This window comes from Cheilinus undulatus, linkage group 19, assembly GCF_018320785.1.
Source record: "Cheilinus undulatus linkage group 19, ASM1832078v1, whole genome shotgun sequence".
Classification (NCBI taxonomy): Eukaryota; Metazoa; Chordata; class Actinopteri; order Labriformes; family Labridae; genus Cheilinus; species Cheilinus undulatus.
Window position 1 is genome coordinate 14,392,061 of NC_054883.1, and position 24,597 is coordinate 14,416,657.

Consider the following 24,597-nt stretch of genomic DNA (forward strand, 5'->3'; position numbering starts at 1 on the left):
TAAAAAAGCAGAAGACAAAAGTTTTCACCTTTCATCTCTCTTTGCAATTTTATCCTCATCAGCAGCCATGCTATTTAGAGTCAGCGTGTTCCCTTGCAGTGCTTTTTAACTCTACAATTTACTTTAATCCTTTTGACACCTGAGCCTCAAAATTCATTTTAAAAACATGAAATATGGTTCTGAAACAGGGACCCATTCAGAGCTTTAAGAGCTCACTCTACCACACCACCCTCTGTGCTTAAATACCTGTCTGACACTGAACCTAAGACAAGAATCAAATACATCCTCCTCTGGCTGGAAATAAATGTCACTCTGCAGGATGTGATGTAAATTGTGGCATACAGACCAAAGTCTAGTTTAGAAAATGCCTTTTAAAAGAAAGAAACAATTCAATTTTGATGCTTTAGATTCTTTCTTATGTTAGATTGTGAGCCTACTTTTAAGATTCAATAGTTTTTCATTGGTATAATTAAGTATCATCTGCATAGAGATGGAATCTTAGTGAAGATGTGTTGACAGATGGATGGAAAGTATGATATTGCAAACATTTTCAGATGGTGAACAATACTTGAGCTGTAGGAGCCAGGGAGATAACAGCTAACACAGTGCTGCAAGGATGTGAGGTGAAGAAATATTCTAAGATGAGAAACAAGTAAAAGCAAGAAAAGGCAGGAAAAAACATGATTACAGAGAGGGGTGAAAGGCACTAAGAGAAAGTGGGAAATGGAGATTGTAAGAAGCTCAGACTGACTGGAAAAATAAAACAAGAGTTAGCATGTATGTGGTTAGAGAGCTGGAGAGCAGATCTGTCTGATGGTTCTTGGAGCCTGTGGGGGCACGGTGGATAAAAGTAGAGTTTCTTTTCAAAGAGATGGAAGTATGGGAGTACTCATGTTGAAGTAATGCGTTACTTTGACTTGGGCCACCTCTACTGAGGTATAGACCAACCACTCATCTCTGTATGTTATGCTTAGAGTTGAAGCGTCTGTAAATTCTGTCCATCGAGAATGGTAGTCAGGCGGAGACATAATGCACTGATGAAACATGTATTCATGTTGAACAAGATACTCTAAATTAACGCTGCTACTCAGAGAAAATGCACCACTTGTATCTAAATAAACGTGGTTTTACTTTTGTTTCGCAAATTTAAGTCTATATTCAAATGCAATTTCTTGTCATGATACTGAGATAGTCAGCCATGCTCATCAGATTCAGTGAAATTGTGCTCAAGGGAGCTGTCTGAAAAGAACATGATGATATTGCACCATGAAAAGAACATTTATGTTTCATTTTTTGATCATTCAGAGTCTCTAAAATGTTTCTGTCACTGCTGGTTTTATTTTACTAAAAACATTTAAACCTGTGCTCTGATTCAAGGCAAAGATATCTGATTAATTTGTAGCATGAAGCATTTTCTGGCACGTTCATCTGCATGTATAATAAATTGCCTTTGAAAAAAAGTGAATTTAAATGAGTAGACTGTTTTAGCAGCTGTGGGATAAAAGAACCGAGCTTTACATTTGTAATAGTAATCCTCTTCAACCCTTACTACTTGGCTCTTTTTTTTGCTTTCCTTAATGTAATGTAAATGGTTTGGATGTTTTGATAAATATTATAGCTATTGTGTTCTGCTGAACTGTTTGTTCATTCTTAAGAGGTTATGACTGGATTTCCTATTGGATTGATGTTTTGACCTGGCCACTCCATAACATTCACATACTGTCGACTATTAACCATTTCTGTGTAGCTTTTGCTGCATGCTTCGTGTCAGTGTCTTGCTAGAAAATGAATCTTCTCCAGAGCTGTAGTTGTCTTGCAGACTGAGTAAAAATATTTTGCAACAGTTATTCTACCCTCTACCTTTACAAGCCTTCCAAGGCCAACTGCTGAGAAGCATCCCCACAGCATGATGCTGCCATCACCGTGCTTCACAGTGGGGATGGTGTGGTTGTGGTGGTGTGCTGGGTTTGGTTTCTGCCAAACAAAGCATCTTTTTGAATGACCAAAAAGCTCCATTTTGGTCCCAAAGAACTTTCTTCCTCTTGATCATGGAGTCTCCCACATGCCTTTTGGTGAACTCTAGTCCAGATTGAATCTGAGTTCTCGTCAACAGTTGCATTCTCTTTGCCACTTTCCCATGAAGCTTTGACTGGTGAAGAACACGGCCAACAGTTGTTGTCTGCAGAGTCTCTCCCATCTCAGCTGCTGAAGCTTTGAACTGCTTCAGAGTAGGCATAGGTGTCTTGGTGGTTTGCTCACTAGTCTCCTTCTTGCACACTCACTCAGTTTGTGAGGAAGGTCTGATCTAGGCAGATTTACACATGTGCCATATTCCTTTCATTTCTGGTAAATTTAGTTTGAACGTCAGACTGTTTGTCATCTGATCTCAATGGTAAACAGTCATTTCTAGGCTGTGCAGACTCGGTGAACAGCATGACAGATTGCTGATACATTCTGTCTGCGTATTGGCTGCAATGACATTTGTTGTCTACCCTTGTTAGTTTGAGTGTATCTGCAGGAAGTGATGGAAATTTTTATGTGAGAAGGAAGGCACTTTTCCCTGGATCAGGTTCTTTATTCAAATTAATTCCGTGCTTTAGAAATATGTAACCCAACAACAGAAATGGAGCATTTGCTCTTGAACACATGGGTAGAACTGAAAGCACATTGCTTAGCATAATGCACAAGTCTGCTGAAAGAGGTGGGTGGCAAGTCTGAAATAGGTTTATCATTAGACTATGTTAAATAAATCCAACTCCAAGTGCTTTGGTATATTTTAACTTATTTTCTATTGAACAGAGTTTTAATTTAGAAAAGTAATGTAATATAAATGAGTGATTTTGAAAAGAATGTTTTAATGTGGGTTAGAGAAAGAAACCACTTTCATAGATGATTAAAATATTTTAGAATCACATTCCCATTCAGCTTTCAGAGATCAAGGCTAATGTTGATTGTAAATTTTAGCTTTCGTTGGTATATTCTTTATACATAGACACAGAAGTGTTGAGAAAAATGAAACCTTTCTGGAGAACTAATTTTGAAAGTTAGGATAGCACAGAGACCCTATTCACCTTTGCTAAAGAGTTCCCAGCTAAAGTCTAGGGTCCTGGTTTAGCACAGTAGACCAGGTGCGCATTTGCAAAGGCTGGAGTCCTCAACACACTGGTTGTGGGATTGATTCCCAATATTGGTGCTGTTTGGTGTACAGCTGTCTTACCTGAACAAAGGCAAAAGCGCCAGAAATAATCCTAAAAGACAGTGGGAAAAGTGATAGAAGTTTTGACCCTAGTTTCACTGCCAGTCTTCCAAAACCAATCAGTTAGTGCCGTAAACACGATGAAGACTTCCTCATACACAACTAATTTACTCATCTTCCACCTCTGATGAAATGGACACCAGCAGATCAAGCAAACAAAATCCCTCCAAACAGTTTCTTCTTAGCCAACAACAGATCACAGTGGGAGCTGGCATGTTGTCTTGATGAAGAATGAAACCATGTTTCCACAGTCATGGTCTCTTTCTTCAGACTTTATCTCTCAGTCTTTTCCTGTTTATAACTGTTGATTCACCATTGACCTGTCTGGAACCCACTCCTTCAAAATGATACCCAAAGAAAACAATCATCATGGCCTTGAATGTGGACTTACTTTGCCCTGTTTTCTTCATTCTTTGATGACAATGACGTTTTCAATGCATTGACTGCTGTTTTGTCTCAGGATCATATTGGAAGATCCAACCTTGATCACATACAATTTCTCCTTTTTAAAAAAAAAAAAAAAAAAAATGGGTTTCTTTCAATTTGTTCCTAAATGCCTCTTAAATTTGAATAGTTTTTCCACTGTGAAATTTCCATGCAAAATTTGCTGAACTGTCTCTTTATCAATGGAGACATTCCTGCTCTCACCCTTATACTGAGGCATTGGTCATTTTTAACGACTAGTTCAAGTTATTGAACGTTTACATTGGCACTCAGAACATTCATCATCTTGGACAACTTCTCTGCTTTTACTAAATCTTATGTTCCATTCATGGCTCGTTTTACTGTTAAAAAAAAAAAAAAATCTCTTAAATAACTTTCATAGCAGATTCATTTACATAGGAAAAATCCACCAACCAGCCAGCCACCCACTCATTCAGTATTTAAAACATTGTTTCTGTTAAAGGTCACATATTTTACCCCTTAAGACAAGTTTATATTGGTCTCAGAGGTCCCCCAAACATGCCTGTAAAGTTTGTCACTGAAAAAACACTGGGTCTGATTCTTAGGGGCACATATTTTTGTTGGAAAAGCCTGAAAAGGTTTATTATAATTATTTGTGTGACCTTTAAGGGTTGTAAGGGGGCTAGAGCAAATCCCAAGAGTCATTGGGTAAGAGAGGTGGTACACCATGACTGTTGGAAGAAAATTGGAGAATGCTACTTAAAAAATTAATATTACATCAAGAAATAAAGCAGGAAATGTTAGAGTGCCCCTGGTATGATTATGACTGTTTTATGTGTGGTATCAGTTGTTTTGACACAGTTATTGTCATTTGATGAACAAAATTGCCTGCTCTTGATGGGTAAAATATAGATCGTTTAAAAAAATATGTTCTTTTGGACATTACTATTTGGCGCTAATGAGTTAAGAAACAATGCACCTGCATGCATTAAAACTTTGTAATCCTTTCCCACTTTGTCCCATCATGCAGCTGCCCTTTCTTAATAGCCTTAACTAGCAGAGAGCCTTTTTATCATTGGAATTTGCTGCAGAAAAGATCAACTGTGCAATCATTTTACCATCCTACCTACAAAAATCTCTCCTAAAAGCAGTCTAAATAGCAGAATTCTTTAAAATATGTCTGATGAATTCCTCTTTGGAATGATATTTGATATGAAAATGAAGTCTCTGATGGCTACATCAGTGAGAATGTGTTAGTGATCAGGTGTTGGTATTCTGCCCCACACATCATGTACATGTGAACTCCTGTGGGTGAAATGTGTATGCTTTGATCTCTGAATTTTCTATTTATCATTTTTTATTCGTGAGTCTCTTTGTGTGTTGCACAGCGAGGGTGTGCGTGCTCCTGCTGTAGTAATAGAAACCATCCTGCAGAACAAAGTCTGCTGTTTGCAGCTGGAGAGCTGTCATAAACAATCTGCTCCAGCATCACTTAAACAGCAGGCGTGGGAGAATCGGGTGCACTATAGACTACAAGTAGCATCACGCTCTCTAAATGCGCCAACCAATCTGCCTAATGCCCTGAAATCAAAATGAGTTGTACCCCACATGGCACCATAATAGATGTGACAACAGGTTGGCAAGGACACTGACCAGAGAGTTCAGGCAATCTTGAGCTTTGAAACCGAGTAAATTTGAAGTCAATCATATGTCTCAGTGTGAAAACTGGCAAACTGACTGAGGAGATGTTCCTGCAGGAGTATGGTCTCTGCAGGTTAAACTGGTTTCACACATGGATGGGATAGGTGGCTGTAGAAATAGAGTGTCACCTTTAAGCTAAAGGGCTGTTGTAAGACGACACATAGTACAGTTGAAAAAACATTTCATCATGGTGGTAACTTTTATGGTGTACTCGCATTGTAAAGACTCACTTCCTGACCCCCAACAAGCATTTTGGATCATGTGACTTCAAACAACCTTAATACTGTATAATATATATATATATATATATATATATATATATATATATATATATATCTAATAGTTATAACAAATGGAGAGATGCACCCTTTGAGTGACTAATGACAGCTGTATGTGTTCAGGCTCTTCTAGATCATGTGACGTCTGCCAAGAACCTTATAGGGTAGGATTGTTAATTGTGAAAACATGCTGTACTGATACTAATTTTTCAATTGAACTCTGCATATTGGCTGAAGAACGCACACCCGTCTCTTGTTTTGGCATTGTCGGTAGGAAGTATTTCAGGAATTTGACCTTCCTTTAAAGTTTCTCTAGATTTTTTCTTCAGGAGTTTTATCAAAGATAGTGGTTTAAAGTCACTCAGGTTCATGCATCTTTGAACTCTTTTAACTGACTTTATTGAAGGTACATGTACCATGTATTTTACCTCCCACAGCTAAAATGAACTGCACATATGTGAATTAGCTGTTATACATTCCATCTTTTGTCTTGCTAACAGTAACTGAATAAAGAGAGCTTGAACTTAACCTTTTATAGTTGCTTCATCACCTCCAGTTCATGAAAATATTGTTGTTTTCATTGTTTTTATTAAATGGGTCTAATTAAATTACAGGTTACGTGAAATTATATTCCGGACCTTTGCTTGAGGAAATTTTGTCGAACCAGACCTTGGGGAATTTCTATTGATGACCCCTGGGCTATGGACAGCGATTGGTTAAATCATGAGTATCAAATAAACATATGGAGATGTGTTGGCTTTGGAGAGCTGGAGAGGTAATGGACACCAGCATGTTAGTAATCAGCTATTATATCATGGTCAACCGTCCTCCGCTTCGCGTTGGACGGTTCACACCTCCGCGTCGTCCATTAATCCCTGATAATTGGACACCTCGTCGGGCATTGACCCTTACATAACAAGCAGGTCAAAATGTCTTATTATGGTAGGAAGTCATTACTGAAACAAAAATAATTATGAATCATAACGCTCATGATAATTTGCCGGAACAAGCATTACTAAAAACCTGAACAGCTATTATACTGTGTGTTATATCAGGTCAAACATTGGACTTTCCATTGTTTATCATGTTGCCTATATCATACCTCTGTCATGCTAAACTAATATTTTTGTTAAGGAAGATATTTGATGCAGACTTGGTTTACTCTTTACTTAGAAAGTGGGATTTTTAAAATTAAAAAATTACCCATGTAAATTCAAATAAACACTGATCATGATAAATTTTCCTGTTCAATTTCTCAGGCAGTGTCAATCAATGATAAAATTCTTATCGAGCAGTTGGTTTATGAAAATTACCCCAATTTTGTGTTTACTACTGAGACACAATGTTAGGCTTTGACCCTTGGATTGGCATTTAAAGGGTCAATTCAATTGAAATGATATAACAACCGATTTAAATAAACAGGACTGAAGCTAATGAAAAGGTCTGAGAGTTCAGAGTAGAAAAAAAAAAGATTTATATTCATTATACAGTGTTTTTTTTTTTGTATGGGGACATACAAAAGCACATCAAAAGTGTTTTTCTCCAGGAAATGGACACTATTAAAAACAATTTTGTGTGTATTAATGTGAGGCTGCTATGTCCATTAGAGTGTGGCTAAAGTTAGCATGTAGCTCCGCCAGCCTTTGTTTCTCGTTGCAGGTAAATGTAGTCACTCATCAATTTGGCAGGAAGGCAGGGCATTAACTGAAACTTCAGCGTCTACTAGAGGTGTGAGGCTTCATAACAGTTTCAACAGAGCATGTGACCAGGATTTTAAACAGATAGATAATTAGTTTAACTAGCTTGTAAATCTTGTCTAATTTGATATATTATTTAGCTAGTTAACCACACACATCCCTCTATTTATTTCCTCACTTTTCATCCCAGATGTTGTTCACCGTCTCCCATGGGAATATATCAGGGTGACTTCCATGTTGGGTTTTAATTGTTGGTTTTTTGGGGGGATCTTCATTACATAAAGGAACTGTAGCTTACACCTTGTATCTCTGTGGTGTGTGGGGAGGACTGGTGTGGCTGCAAGTGTAAGTCGAGCTGTGCTATATCCCAAATGCTTTGTTTGATTTCAGTCTCTCCTTATTTCCCTTCTGCTTCTCCCCTAGCTAGGTTAAAACAAACAGCAGCTTTCCACTCCACAAACAGGATGCTCTCTCTTTAGACTTGAACTTTTAAATTGCTATTGTATAATTATTTGTGTTTATCTGTGCCTTAGACATACCAGTGCCTCTCTGTCTCCAGTAATTAGGTTTCTTATTAAACTGACTCCCTGAGCCGGCAGACTATTCAGCTGTATCCGTGTTATCATGTTTAGTTGATTAGAAGTGAAAGGAGTTCTGATGTCACTCCAGATTGTCAATGATTGTTTTCTTTTGAAGCAACAACAGAACAATGTGCTTTTTCCTCTCCACTTAATCAGCCTTATTCAACCATATCTTACAAAGTTATATCTTGAAGTGGCCCATGTCCCATCTCTCCAGGTGTCCTTCCACTATGCACACAGTCGCAGCCAGCATCTGGAACAGCTCAGAAGGTCCTGGGCATGTGGTATACAGTGAACTTAACCAGGCCTGGAAAGTGCGCCAGGTGCCGTAAAGCACAGCTGCCATTGCCGTACCAAGCAGCTGACTCTTCCCATCCCTGCTCTCCTGAGCACGTCAGCATTGGACACAATATAGTTGGTCTTGCCAACTATACCCCATAATATGCTGAAGAGAAGGTGTCACAAAGGAATCCAGCCAGCTCCTCTGGTCATCTGCCAACATACAGGTCTAAAAAGAGTATAGTAAAGCAGGAAGGACCAAAAGACTTTCATCCACAAACTCAGATACCAGGAACGTCACACTGTCTTGCTCAGCAAACCCATCACACCATGCACCATTCTGAGTCTTTGGTTGATCTCAGCCTCACAGTCAGTGGATTGATGGTTACAGCCGTTGTAAATGCAGCTGTAAAGGGTGTTGGCATCTAGTGTGAGGGATGAATCAAATAGAAAAGACAGTTTAAGATAAAATGGATTTGTATATTTGTTGGCTAAGTTTTACTGTGGCATCAATAACTGCCCCTTCCCGCCTTTCGACTTTGCCCAAGAAAGTTCTTTCCTTCCTCCCTCAGCCTTGTTGTTCGGACACAGTAAAACTAACTAGAACTAGAGAGACTTTGTATGATTTCCTCCTTTTTTATTAACTAACTCTCGTTTCAAAGAATCCTTCAACTCAAAAGCCTTGTTTATTTCTTGGTGTTTTTTAAATTGCATGGTTGCACAGCTAATGAGCAGTGAGACAAGCTACTCTGCATTTTTCCCTTCTAAGTGGTATTTCAGAATTAATTATCTTTAATTACAAAGTTTGAATAAAATAAGGTAGTATGTTTGTAAAAAGTGCTTCTCTGCATAACTTCTTAAAGATGAAAGGCTGACTTTCATGCATTGCCAGTATTTAGGTATTCTTTTGTCTTCTTTGTTTCTCTTTCTTTGTTTAGGGGTCGTCCATTTGTCTTATTTGGCATTATTAGTTTCCTCTTGATTGTTTGGTGCAGAATGCCTATCTCTCAGACATTCTTTGACATTGAATCAGTGTGTTCATATAATTTGGCCATAATAACTTGTTTGCTGTTTTACTTCTCTTTTTTCTTTTGGTCCATTCACTAGCAATCCATAACCTACATTTGTGTTTTTAAATATCATTGTTTTCAAGACAGTCTGACTGCAGACTATCTCTTGCAGACACCCTATTTTGCAGACCACAACTGTGAGATGCCTCCTCTGTCAGGAAGGAAATGCACGCTAAAACATTCAAAATAAAATCAGATAAAACTTCCAGATAGTGTTATGGTAAGGGTTAAGGTTAGGGCTATGATACCAAAAGTTTGAAGTCAAAAACCTGGCCTGCATTACCTAACTACAAAACATTTAATAAAGACAACTAAACAGTCTACTTACAGGAAAAAAATGAAAATAGTCTGCCATGAAAGCAGCTTAACACAGCTAATGTAGCTATGGCTAAAGCTTATGAAGCAACATTAGCTAAGTAGGCTACATTGTTAATGTAGCTGAAGACTACACTTTTTACAGTTTTGCATTTTTTTCTCATAAGCCCACATTTTATTCACATCAAATAGTTACATGGCTAATTTAGCTACAGCTAAGGCTAACAAGCTAATTTGGCTACGTATGCTTATGCAACAATTTCTGAAGCTACATTACCTACAATAGCTACGTAGCTATAATGTATATGTAGCTAATATTGCTAAATTAGCAACATTTACTAAATGCCACATTGTTGAAGCGAAACCTATTGCTGAACTAAATAAGCTACATTAGCTATGTAGCTACAAATCATAGGTAGCTAATTTAGCTATGTTAGCTACATTGGCTAAATATTTCATAGCTAAACCTACACCACTATATTAGTTTAGTAGCATTATCAAAATAGCAAGCCTAGCTTCATTAGCTCATGCAGTGTTTGCTGAAGGTTACTTGGCTACATTAGCTATTTCACTTTAATACATGTGTAGCTAACATAGCTACACTAGCTACATTTCCCTTATTTAAAATTGTTAAAGCTAAACCTATTGCGGAAGCTAACTTAGCTAAATTGGTTACATAGCTACAATACATACATAGCTAACATAGCTTTGTTAGCTACATTTACTAAAATCACATTGCTTTAGCTAAAACTATTGCTGGAGCAAACTTTTCTAAATTTGCTACATAGTGACAATACATATGTAAGTAACATAGCTACATTAACTACATTTGCTAAATTTCACATTGCTAAACTAAACCTATTGCAGCTACAATGGCTTACGTAGTAACATTAACTATGTAGCAAGCATGGCTTCATTAGCTTAGCTAAAGCAAAGCTATAGCCTAACCATTGTTCACATACCTCTGACCTTTTTACTGATTTGTTTATGAAAAGCCAAACATATGTACACAATCTTGCATAATCTCCTATTTCTCAGTTTTTAAATGGTATTTTTGTACTTCCTTAGCTCTATTGACACCAACACTTTTGTCACTTCCTAATTGGCTGTCTTTTCTACCCTATATGTTGCTGCTTGATTTTTAGTTGTATTTATCTTGATTGTACGATATCATGTCGCTCTTGTGCTGCTGTCTTGGCTAGGGCTTCTTTAAAAATGAAATCAGATCACACTTATTTCACACATCTGTTTAACACCTTTCTAAATAAAGGTAACTTGCAGATTTTAAAAGCTGCAGGTGACAGATGCTCTCTGCAGTCTGAGTGAACATCAAACCTCCATGTCATCGAGGTAAACAACACCTTCTACTGTGTTCCTGCTGTCAGGTGGAAAATGGCTCAGGCTGGTTTGGCTTCATGGGATCTAATTAAGGTTTCTCACATCCATGCACTCGCACAGCACCGGCATCCTGACCTTGCTGGCATGGAAATTCCCCTTTTGCATGTAGGTGGAACTTGAGTGTGTTATTCAATTAATTGTGTAAAGAATCCTTTTTTTTATTTTTGTCATTTGATGATAATGTGTTTAACTGCTCCTCTTCATGCACAGTCACCCCAATGTCTTTCTACCTGTGAATATTTTCCTTCCATCACAGACCATGCTCCATTCTTCTATCCCTCTTTCTGCTTCATTTATACCCAATGTGTTTCTTCCCCCTCACTAAGCATCATCTCCTCTTCATCTTTAGCAGCTTTCACAATTAATCCATTTCCACCTTACCCTGCTTCAAAAAATAATTAATTTAAAATGGAATCATGGGAGAGGGAGGCATGGAGAAGGAGAGATTGTTATTGACAGACAGGAGGGTAGATCAGTGAGGGAGTGAAAAAGAAGCATGAAAAGGGAAATACAGGGAGGTAGGAAGGATAGATATCGACCAGGACATGGAATCTGAAAAAAAGATTCAAAGGCAAGGAGGAACATCAGTGTGAAAAGCTTCCAAATTCGCTTCCACTGTGCTGTTTCAGAAATAAATGCACTATCCCTCATGTGCAGCAAAAGTAAGAATCTCATTTAAAAGCAGCTGATTTTGTGAACATCTCTGTTCCAGAATACACAAGCACAACGATCATTTTAATGCCACAGCACAAACAAAGCTAACCCCTGTAAGCCTTGTTTTGTATTGCTTGTCCAGGAGCAATGCTAATCACCATTAGCACTCCCAGGTATAACTGACACAGGGAACAATGCTAAATCCCTGTAAGAAAACCCCACTGACTGCAGGGGCGTAGCACAGCTTGAGTTTCCATTAGCCAGCAGTATAGATGCACACATACACAAACCCTCACTGCATTGTCAAGCATGGCCATGCACTCAGCCTCATGATTCCCTATAACCTAAGGGAGGCCCTGCATGGTGAGGGAACCCTAACGTGCCAGGCTTCCTGAAGGTTGTTTGCAAATAGAACTCTACTGCTGGACTTCCTGTTGCATGAGTGTGCATATACAGTATGTATGTGCATGCATTATAACTAATTAGTGGTTAGATTTTACACTGTTGCTCCTTTTATGCAGTTTTCCCTGCTCAATTCGACACAGACTTCACGCATGTAATCCAAACAAGGGTTGGGCAACTGGTGCCCTGGGGGTCACATGCGCCCAATGAACACAGTTTGGAAGTCAACTTCCAAAATTCGTAAACTGTGAATGTGAAAAATTTGCCAAAATCTTGCATCAAAACAGTGAAAACAATTGCATTTGGAAATATATTACACTAAAATGACCAGTAAACACTAAATTTATAACATAAAGTAAGTGATGGAATTTCATGTATTAGCAGGAAATTCAATTCCATGCTTCTTTTGACTGTTTCTGTCCAAAATAATGACATAAGAAAATCCAAAAAGCATTCAGATTCACTATAATCACTAATCCAGGTCACCACCTGAAGTTATCAGCCAGAATTTCTGCCACATTTTCAGCCTGTTAAATCCTTAACAATCAGAATTTGAAATGATTAGTTATCAGAATATGGATAGTCTGATAAATGTGTTGGTCACACATGGTTTACATGTTCTATAAATGTAAAAAGTCCATCCAGCTATCTTCAACCACTTATCTGGGGCCAGGTCGTGGTATGAGCAGGTGATGCAAGTCAACACGACATCCTTCTCCCAAGCGACACTTTCCAACCTCTTCTGGGGATTCGGAGGTGTTCTCAGACCATACAGGATATATAATCCTTCCAGCACATTCTGGGTCTTCCCAGAGGTCTCCTACCAGCAGGGCGCGCCCTGAAGACCTCCACAAGGAGGCACCCAGGAGGCAACCACCTCAACTAGCTCATTTCTACTCTTAGTGCTCTCCACATATCTGAAATCCTCACCCACCCTGAGCCCAGCCACCTTCCACAGAAAACTCATTCCAGCTGCTTGTATCCACAATCTCGTTCTTCTGGTTATTACCCGAATTAAGGACCAGAGCTGAGGGTTGGGAGGTAGATCGCCCAGTAAATGGAGAGCTTTGCCTTTCAGCTCAGCTCCCTCTTCACAACAACAGTCCAGCTCAACGCCAACAGTGCTGCTGACACTGAACCAGTCCTCCTGTCAATCTCACGCTCCCTTTTACCCTCACTTGTGAACAAGACCCTGAGATACTTGAACTCTTTCACCTGAGGTAGAAACTCACTCCCTGCCTAGAGGGAGCAATCCATCATTTCCAGCAGACAGCCATGGCTGTGGATGTGGAGGTACTTACTGTCATCCTGACCGCTACATACTTAGCTCCCAGTGCTTGCTGGAGGTCCCCAGCTGAGGAAGCCACAGAAGTACATCATCTGCAAAAAGCAAAGACAGAATTCGGAGGTCCCTGAATCGGAAACCCTCCTCAATATCCTGTCCATGAAAATCACAGAATCAGAGATCAGCAGTAGCCCTGGTGGAGGCCAGCATGCAATGGGAACACATTGGCTATACGGGGACCTGATGGCTGACCCCATATTCCTGCAGTACCCCCCACGTCCTCTCCCAGATACCTCATTCACATCCAGGCGAGGTATTTGATATCCCAATTTGCCATTTAGTGGTTAGTGTTTGAGTCGCCCTTGTCTGGGCCCTTCGCCCGGGACCAGTTTGCCTTGGGAGACCCTATCAGGAGCTAATTCCCTCACAACAGAGCTCTCAGGTTCACACGGCCTGCATGATAAGGTAGTGTTCCCTACAAATGTATCCATTGTAACTAAATTATTGAAGATGCTAATTATACATTGTGCCACCGAACCATGCCAACTGTAGAAATGCTCAGCTGTGTGGTGTTCAGACCTGAATGTCTCCTTTGGAGCTCCCATTTCTGTCAGGCCTCTGTAGCATAGCCTGGGCCTCCCCTGTGTTAACAAATAGGACATGAATCAAACTCTAAATAAAATGCACATCAAAAGAATTTTCTCAAACAAGGTGTCTCTTATAGATTAATAATAAGATAAGTAAGGTAGCAGAGGAATGATGAGATGAGACCTTGGCTTACCTAAAGGGTTTTTGCCAGTTTATCTATAAATTGAATGGGTGTTTCGCCAAGTAATGTTAAGTCAAAGGTGTTAGTGGTTGATGTGTCTGGGGTACGCTTCCCTTTCCACAATCAGAGGTGGTGGCGCCCACCTTTATATACAGTCAGTGCCCTAGACATGAACACATTTTTTTTAGGAACCACTTTATTTTGACAGAACTTGATCTTTTCCTCTGTGCTTTTATTTAAAGATGTATCAGTGATTCATACTGACCTCATTTAAAAGGCACCGCAATTACCATCCTTTTCTTCACTATTAAGTATTTCTAATGACAGAATAACTGTGATATTTTTTTCTGAATATGCTGATCTTTTGAACCCTCCTTGACTTGACAAATGCAAATGGAGGGCAGTTGCAGTCATTGATTGTGTAATGAGCTGCTAGCTCAGTAAATCTGGTGCTAATTGCATGGCGATTGTGAATGCAAATGGAATAAAATCCATGCCACAAATTTGCTGTGCACTTTCATGTATAGATTTAACCTTCATGACGCCCAAGCCATTTATTATAGGAGTGATTTAAGCATGCCATATTCTAGCTATCAGACACAATGAACAGACAACCCTCTCACACATTTGCTTTCTTTCTCTGCCTTGCTGTTTGTATTTTGCCCGCTGTTTCTTACAGTCCTCTTTCTCAGTGCCAGTTTGCACCCTCTATTCCTTTTTGCACACTCTCAAACATACACACACCTGTGCACACACCTTTAAGCATGCTAGCTTTGGAAGGTGGAGTGTATCAGTGAGGAACAGAGGGTCATGCTTCATGCAGCTCTGAGCAGTACAGCCCTGGCCGAGAGTTCACTGAGTCAGGCTGCTATAACCAATCGGACCTGGCACCAAATGAGCAGGTCAAAGGGCCAAAGCAGAAACGCAGGGTGATGTGATTTTGATGAAGTTGTTGTTTTAAAACAGAGTGAAGGAAAAAAAAAGTGTGCATTACTGGTATGCTGGTTCTATTTCAACTCAAATTCCCATGAAGATTACACAGATTTGCCTTCAACATTTTGATACTGATCACTGAATGCAAATATTTTTTTCTTTTTATGTCTGTTTGAATTGCATTGATGAAGAAAGACTTGTGCAAGTAGTGCTTTGTCATGATTTAATACGAGCAGGGATTAGTTAGGGCATTTATTACTGGCTTCAGAAGTGGAGCAAAGGTTGAGAATAGACAGATGTAACTGCAGTTTTTAGAGTTCTGACTCATACGCTATCAATCCTGATGGGGTTCAGATACTGCAAAAAGACATACAAATTCTGAAACTTAAATTATTTTTTAGGCTTCTTTGTGGAAATGTTTGGAATCTTTGTGAAGGACAAAGTATGACACGCAATCAGACCAAAGAACTCTCTTCCTCTTGACCGTGGAGTCTCCCACCTGCCTTTTGGTGAACTCTAGTCCAGGTTGAATCTAAGTTTTCTTCAAGAGTGGCTTTCTCTTTGCCACTCTCCCATAAAGCTTTGACTGGAGAAGAACCCAACCAACAGTTGTTGTCTGCAGAGTCTCTCCCATCTCAGCAGCTGAAGCTCCTTCTTGCAAGCTCACTCAGTTTGTGAGGACAGCCTGATCTAGGCAGATTTGCACATGTGCCATATTCCTTCAGTTCTTGATGATGGATTTAACTGAACTCTGGGGGATGTTCAGAGCCTTGGAAATGTTTTTGTATCCATCCCTTGACTTATAGACTTTTCAATATGCTTTTCTCTGAGTTGCTTGGAGTGTTCTTTTGTCTTCATGGTGTGATGGTAGCCAGGAATACAGATTAACCAGTGACTTGACCTTTCAGACACAAGTGTCTTTATATTACAATCACTGAGACCAATCACTACACACAGGTGATCCCAATGTCACTAAATTGTGAGACTACAATAATCAATTCTCTGAATTAGGTCAGTCACTTTAAAGGGGGTGAATATTTTTGCGTTCACTTATTTTTAGTCAATTTCTATTAGTGTTTATAGGCATTGCACATTGACAGATCTTTTCTAGTTAAAATTGGTGCTGTATAGCTGTAAAGTCCAACACTATAATTACCCTCTTAATAAACACAATGCCTATCACTTTCACAAAGTCTTGCTTCCCACTTGTTTTAAGCAGAGCTAAGTTAACACAGACAAATCTACTTAATTGCAACCTCTGTAATGACTTCTGTCACTACATCGAGCTCAAAAATAACTACCTAACAGGACTTTGTATTCACTGTGTTTGTTTTGGTAAACTGCTGCCTTTGTCTTGCAGGTTTTAATTTTCCTTTCTTCTATAATCCACCTCTCTCTCCGTAACACAAGCTTTGTAAAAATGCACGTATCCATCTGTCCCACTTCCCTTTCCAAAACTGAATTCAAAAAACACCAGACGAGTCTAACCGGGGGGCATCCTGTCACCACATACCACCCATAAAGCAACGTGAGGCTGCATGGATTATCAGTGAAACAGACCATCAGTGATCCTGAGCATCCCTTTAATTATCTGCATGAATAATAGATGAACATATACAGCAGGCCTGGGAGGGTTTATTGAGCTGGCTGGGCTAGCTGAGTGTTGACTGAGGAGTTTATACATAGCGAAATTATTAGACAAACTTTGTAAGGATTTGCCAGCATTTGGTACAACAAACTAACTGTGAGGACTTGAGATGCTGCCAGTTTTTTTTAGCTAGAATGTTTGATGTTTTCATGGTGATGGTGAAATACAGCCTTGGGTGTTCTGAAACTTTTAGTTGGCTGTGAAATTGGATCCAACAAAGAAAAACAACTCATGAATCAGAAACTGATACTTGTATTGTTTGGTGTATTTGAATGCAGCCAAGTCTGAATCTAAGTTTTTGTCTTGGAACTGCCAGATATATGGCCTGAAAACAAAGCTAAACATATGCTTGGTTAGCATTGATGTTCTCACCATTTATCAGCACTTGTAGTGTCTTCCAATAAAGTTATAACCAGCCTTTACAAAGTCAAAACAATTGTTTTATTTAGAGTTTAAAAATCTAGTCAAATAGCTCTTGGCAAATGCAAAATGAAGAGAGTACCGACCAGAAAAAGGTACAAGTGTATGATTTGTGGTTGTATTTCTGTCTTTATACACTGTTCCTCCATCCCAAACATCCCCTCATGTCCCTGCTTTGTGCTCATGTTGGAACAGGGCTCTAGATCTGTTGACTAAAATTGTTTGGTGAGGTTTCCAAGGCATGAAGGGAACTGGGAGCAAAAAAAATGTTGATTGAGCTCAAGTAAAGAGCTGGCACGCCTGGGGGTTGGCTGTGGGTAGTTGGAGAGCGGTTGAGGAAATGCAGAGGATTGCATGGTTGAAAGAGAAATAAACAAGACTGAAAAGTGTACCGAATAAACGGGCAGAGAAGAAATGGTGCTACTTTTCATAAAATACAGTAGCTCCCAATTAGGAGAATAAAACATGGTGGCTTTTGGAGCTAAGAATACACTGGATTACACATAAACCAAACAAATAGATATAGAAAAGGCAGCAAAGATGGGGGACAAAGAGAAAAGAAAGATGAAAAGTTATACTGAATAAAAAGAGAATATAATAGCAAAGAAACTCAGCCTGAGGCAGAGTGAGAGGGAAGTGACACAAACTGAAACAAAGACAGATAGATTTGGGGGGGAAGTAACTCATCTTTCTTTAGAATTTCAGCTGACAAATGATTCATATCTGAGAATGTCAGTGAGCTTCAGACTGGAGATTTGATCTTAATAAGGCCATAAAAGAGAGCTAAATCTTTACTTATCATCTAATGTGGATGAAAGTATTTAAGGAAAATCTGCAGAATATTGTGATATAGTTTTCCCTCTTCATGTTGAAACTTCAGGCCTTAGTGATTAATTTCTCCAACTTGGGTTCCATGTGAATTCAACTGGGTTCTGAGGTTTTAGTGTTCTCCATTTAACATTTCAAAGGCCCTGAAAACCAATAATGACAAAGTTATATGTGAAATATGAAATGATAATGCCCAACAAAGTTGTACTCCTCTTTGGTTTTATAAAGCAATCATGGTCAATATAATTTGGCTTTTTGACAAAAAAAAAAAAAAAAAAACCTCTTTCATGTCAAAGTGAAAACAGATTTCTCAGTTATGCCATTAAAAAAAGAACATGTGATATAGAATAAGTGACTGATATAATTCAGTATTCAGTATTCCTGGCTACCATTACACCATGAAAACAAAAGAACACTCATACAAAAAGTTATTGATCAGGCCATCCTCACAAACTGAGAGAGCATGCAAGAAGGAGACTAGTGAGAGAGGCCACCAAGACACCTTTGACTACTTTGAAGGAGTTCCAAGCTTCAGCAGCTGAGATGGGAGAGTCTGCAGACAACAACTGTTGGCTGGGTTCTTCACCAGTCAAAGCTTTATGGCAGAGTGGCAAAGAGAAAGCCACTGTTGAAGAAAACTTAGATTCAATCTGGACTAGAGTTCACCAAAAGGCATGTGGGAGACTCCATGGTCAAGAGGAAGAGAGTTCTTTGGTCTGATGAGACCAAAATGGAACACACCATCCCCTCTGTGGAGCAAGGTGGTGGCAGCATCATGCTGTGGGGATGCTTCTAGGCAGCCAGCTCCGTAAGGCTTTTAGAGGTAGAGGGTAAAATGAATATGGCAAAATATTGGAAAATCCTGGAGGAAAGTCTTATTCAGTCTGCAGATTTTTTGACTGGAACCACTTGAGAAGTTCCACAGTTGTTCAAACATCAAAACTAATGGACACCCTCCAGTCAGTCAGAATTAAGTATTCACTAAGACCGTGATATAAGTAGCTTTTTACTGAATCTATTGTTTACAAGTTTATGGTTTGTCCATTCTAGGCTCCTGTAGAAACTTGTCCATGAAACACAGGTTCTATGTGAGAGACAACTGCTCACAGTGCAAACATAAAGGTATTATTCAAATATAAATGATTTCTGTTATTGTGATAGATATTTTGACTGTATTTGTATTTATAAGTGGGAATTTATAAGGTGTCACTTTATGAACCAAACAAGCATGTTCTCTTTAAATATGGAAAGCAGATTTTGAAGCTTTTTTAAGCAATCTTAGAAACTGTATCTAAAAGAAAACAACCTGCTGTTGAAGGCTGGTTGTCCAAAATGAAGACAGTCACTGCAAAAGTTCAATTCTGTTTCTCCCTGTGGATAAAAACCTCAGCTAGACCAATGAAAATTATCAAGCAAAATCAATGAGATGGGCTGTTCATTATTACATAAGACATAAGGTCACTGCAGGAGTTTCCACAGAAGCAATTTGGTGACACACTCCCCTGAATATCCTCTGAATGGAGTGACACAGAAATGTGGATATAAAGGGAAAAAGTGTGAGTGTTTTCCCAGCCAGGCCAGAGCTGGAAGCACGCACAGATGGAGAGTCGCCCACTCACTGACTTTTTGGAGAGTCAAACTGTATCGCCGTGCAGCTGCTGGCACTTTTGACAGCTTACGCAGTGTTCATGACTAGAGCCCAGAAAATAAAAGCCCTTGACTCCCCAACCTTCAACTTTCAGTCTTGTTGTGAGGACTGACTTGACAGCACTACACTACTACTCCACAGTCATTAGATAAAGACAGCCAAGTTTTGTGTGTTTGTTCCTCAGTCTGCTGGGCAGTCTGGCACAGGATGCTGAATATTCTTGCAGTCTGACTGACTTACTGACCCAGTTGTTACAAAAACTTATTGATTATTTATGCAATGCCGAAATGGAAAAAAAAAAAAAAAACTCATCATGTTTAGCATATTGCACAGTATAATTTACAGTACCCCACCTATGAGCATGCACTTTGCAACAGTATAGAGGAAATGTTCAATGTGAACAGGTAGAGACCTCTAACAAAACCAGACATACTGAGGCACAGCCATCTGCCACAATTTGATTAAACTGACAACAGCCAGAGTTTTTTCCTAGTGTGCCCATCTTGATGGTAAACCTTGTTTTAAGAGTTTATCCATCCATCCGTTTTCCACAACACTTATCTCATTGGGGGTTGTGGAGGGCTGCCTAAAATCTTTGATTTTATGCCACCTGACATTTAGGATGTTCTTCAACTTCCTTTAGCTTAAGTGATGTGGCAGAAATGTGAAGCCTTTTAAACATCCAGGCCAAACCCTGTCTGTTCTGGTCTGGTCCCACATGGGGGCAGCCATCTGACACATCTCTTGGTTGTTATTTCTCCACATCCAAGTTATTTACGTAGCAAGAAATGTCAAGACATTAGGTGCTCTTTACCCACCTGTCTTCTCCCTCTCTTGCTTTTTAAAACTCTCATCTCTCTCTTTGCACCTTTTTCACTTCTCATTCGAGTTTTTCCTCTCTTATCGTATCCCATCATCACTGAATATCTCGCTCCCCAGGGAATTGGCTGACATTTGCACATGGATGAAGTCCTTTGCTTTCTCTAAAGTAGCTAAACATACAGAACCTTACTTTGAACTTGGCACACGGGAAAATATCAGCAGCTGCAATCTCAAGCATTAGTCGTGAGAATATGACCTATAGGGCTGCACTCTGGACTGTGTTTAAACTTACTTGTTGGTTTTGTAAAGGTGAAATACTTTAATATGGAAAAACACACAGTGTCTGATGTACTACTTGTATTTTCAAGACTGTGAAATTCACCAATGAAACTTGAAACAAAGCCCCAGTTACACTTAATTCATACATATTATTTTTTTGATCCAGAGAACAGCAACATAATAAACAAATGCAGTCAATCATTTAAATAAAAGTCATGCCAGTAAGCTACAACAGAGGCCGCATCATTCTTCTGACACATGCCATAACATGCCTGCTTCAATACAACAAAATGCAGTGCTTGTCACAGCTTTGTTCTTGGTTCTTTGGTGTTGTCCATCAACATGAGGAGACCAACAACACTATTCAGAATAATTCAAATGCTCGGAGAATATTGTGTTGATCTAGCTATAATTAAATATCAGTCAAAGACTGCACTGGTGAACTTCTACAGTAAAACTTAAAATGTCATCGAACACATAATAGGCTGTTGAAAATGGTTCTTCTAAATGAAAAAGCCCTCATAGTCTTGCGTGTGGAAGAACCACACACAGCCATGCACCTCCTCTTCATGTTGGTCACCAGCCTGGTCACACATCAGCCAGTGTGGTTGTGTTGGTCACTCTGGCAGAGCTGATCCCACCAGTGTTCAATTTGGTTGAGAAGCCTTGTGTTTCCAGTGAGGGAGATGCAGCTACACACCATCACACTGCCTGCAGTGATGGCAGACCTCCTGGCAGTTCACAAAGACAGAATTAAAGGAGCACACTCTAATGTACTTCTTAAGGTGGTATTCTTCAGTATTGTCTACGCTAAAGGAGACCATGAGTCGAAAGATGTCCATTTTGACCGTTGCCTTGTCTAGAAATAAAACTACACCAAAGGCAATTTTTTGAGTGCTGAATACATATATTCTCCTTCCACACACATATATTCTTCTCTCAAATATATGTATGTGAAAGAAGAATACATGTGTGTGCGAGGACAAAATATGTGTATTAGAGAAGAATATGTGTGTGTGAGAGAAGTGTCTATGTATGTGCAAGGAGAATATATGTATGTGAGAGTAAAGTATAGTAGAAACGGAAGGCAGTTCATTTTAAAGCACTCTGATTGGTTGAGAGGCTTGCAAGGTGAGTCAAGGTCTAAACAAGCATTTAAGCAAGCATGGAGTCTGAGGAGTAGCTGTGTGTTTTACAGCAAGTAATTGGTACAGTATATTGCATCATATTTTATCATCACCTGAAACTGTAACGTCCTTATTCTCAACAACTGAGCAGCAGAGGACAGGCCCAGCTGCACACATTGTCACATACAGCGTCGTGCAAAGTGAGCTTTGTGAGAGATGGGGACTCGAGTCCGCAACTTAGACTCGAGTCACACTAAAGTCGCACACATCAGTGACTAGGAGGAAAATTATCTTATTATTCTGTTATTTTTCATATTTTCGTTAAAAGGGTGAGGAAAATAATGACTTCCTTTCTCCAGAATCGTTTCACAACACTATATGGCATTGAATAATGTAGATATTTAACTAATATTTGGACGCATTATTTCATAAGTAGATGGGATGGCCAAGAGGGAGCGTTGTGACCCCTGGAGCAGGAATACCAGGTTCGATCCCCGAGGTGTATAGAGACAGCTTGCTTTTTTGGGGGTGGGGGGGCTGGTGGCTTGTATGCACTTCTCAGGAATTTAATCAGTCAAGCCAGGTAATATGTATGACTTGAATTGCTTCAATCTGGGATCAGAAAGTACCGACCTAACCAAATATTAGTTTCAGTCCGTAAAAGTTCATCCTATTTTAATCCTTTGATTATTGGCTCTGGCATTAAAACACATCAGCCGTCCTAAAATAGAAAACGCTCTGCAGACCCGTGAGTAAAAGAATCCCAACATAAAATTATTGTTAATAGCTAAATTTCTGCTGTAAGCTACCAGAGAAACACGGTAAAATAGAGACCTCAGAGTCACCTGGCTCTGCCCATTGTGCTGATTTGGAGCACAAACGGTGCCTGATTGATGTCTCTATGTCTCCAGTGTACAGCAGGGAGGGATCCACTAATAAATAAAGAATATGCTAAGCCAGATCTATTCATTGACTTGGTTAGCTACTGTCTTATATTAAGTCGAGCTTCAAGGTTCCAGATTTGACCCATCCATCACTAGCCTACCTCTCCTTACTGCTGATTAAATAAATGAAGAATCCCTACTGCATCACTTGTCACCCACTCTCTGCATAAACAGATTCTGTCCTGATGCTGATTCACTGAAAGCATGCAGGATTACAAACTGTGCCTTCAGTTAATCCCCACACGTTCAAAACAACGTTGCCCACCGATAGAGACCCTCTTGAGTGGGGGCAATGTGTGAGGATGAATAACAGCAGTCTTGATAGGACTGCATCTGTGTTTCTCCACAGATTAGTTCTGGAGGTTAAAACAGATGTGTTGATGTATGAAAAAGGGGAAAAATAACCCTGAAACACTTGAAAATAACCTATAAAGGCCTTCAATTACATGAACAGATGTTGCTGTGTGATTAGTGCATCTTTGGCACAGCATGCAGATAAAATGGGAACACATACATTTATGTTTTTGATTCCCTACATGATTGTAATCTAAACATTTGAGGGATACTAGATGATATGTATGTTGTTTATATTCTTCACCATCCTGTCGGGGTTCTGTTCTGATAAAATCAAATGATATTCAATATTCTTCTTAAGAATATTAAGACACATTAAACACATTAAAACACATTAAACACATTAAACACACAACACTGTTTTTAAACACATTAAAAACAGACACATATTGTCCAGCTGTGATGATGATATTTTTTGCTGAGTCCACATGTGATAAAGCACTGTGTCCAAAAAGCCAACAGCCTGAGATAGTAGCTTTCACTCACATTCTACTGTGATACGCTGCCTCCACCTGCCAGACCGTTCAACGCTCCTCCCTATGTGAAACCTGATGAACTGAGAGAGCTGAGCATGTTTGTGTGTGTGAGTGGGATTGAAAGAATGGATGGAAAGATACTTCATGCCTCTGTGATTTTATCTGTTTTCTGTATTAAAGTGATTTTTCCTGACAGCTGTAGTTACTTTGCTTGATTTTCTCATTAAGAGCTGTGAGTTTACACTGTGGTCAGTTACAGAACTAAGGGACATGGAGTGATCAGTAAAATCTGGAGAGAAATGTCAGGGACAGATCAAAGCTGCTAGATTGTGAAAAAGAGGCAGGGATTGGTTCAATTTGCACTATTTTCCCTTCTTCTTTCCTAATTTTTTTTCCCCATTTCTTCTCTTTTCCACAGAGAAGTGCGATGAGCCTCTGGCCTCTCCTCTCCCTCACACAGCCTTCACCAGCTCATCCGTGTTCTCAAATGGATACACACCTGGATACGCCAAGCTCAACAGGAGAGGAGGTAAACACACTCAGGAGAACACACGATAAGTTTACATGTGCAGATGCATGGTAGTTGTACGAAGCAGAAATAGTGACCTAGTGGGAGGAAAAAGTCAAAGCATACACAGCTGTTTGCCTTCTTCTCTTTTTCTCAGCATTCTGTTCTCGTTGAGTGCCTCAAAAAATTTCCACCCCCCAGAAATTTGACCATTTTAAAAATAGACCATGATCTCTCTCTCTCTCTCTCTATATATATATATATATTTTTTTTTTTTTTTGACAAAAAAACCCCTTTTTTGTCAACATGAAAAACAGATTACTAAGTAATGTCAGTTGAATAAAAAAATGTAAGATGAAATTAGTGACATAGCATAAAGCTATGCATAGCATAAATATTTACCCCCTTCAGGTTAGTATTAGTAGATATACCTATGGCTGCATCACAGCACTGAGTCTGTGGTCTCAGTCTTTATTATTCTTTTCAAACCTGCTCAACCTATGTCAGGGGTCAGGTGCAA

The 24,597-nt window shown here is 39.3% G+C and overlaps 1 protein-coding gene across 1 annotated transcript in view; it reads left to right on the forward strand.

Annotated features, from left to right (window-relative positions):
- LOC121527357 (contactin-associated protein-like 2) overlaps positions 1–24,597 on the forward strand; it is a 282,121-nt gene that overhangs the window by 97,595 nt on the left and 159,929 nt on the right. Inside the window, exon 2 of the mRNA XM_041814293.1 lies at positions 23,988–24,098. Coding sequence (XP_041670227.1) covers positions 23,988–24,098 — 111 coding nt within the window. The remainder of the gene's footprint in view (positions 1–23,987; positions 24,099–24,597) is intronic.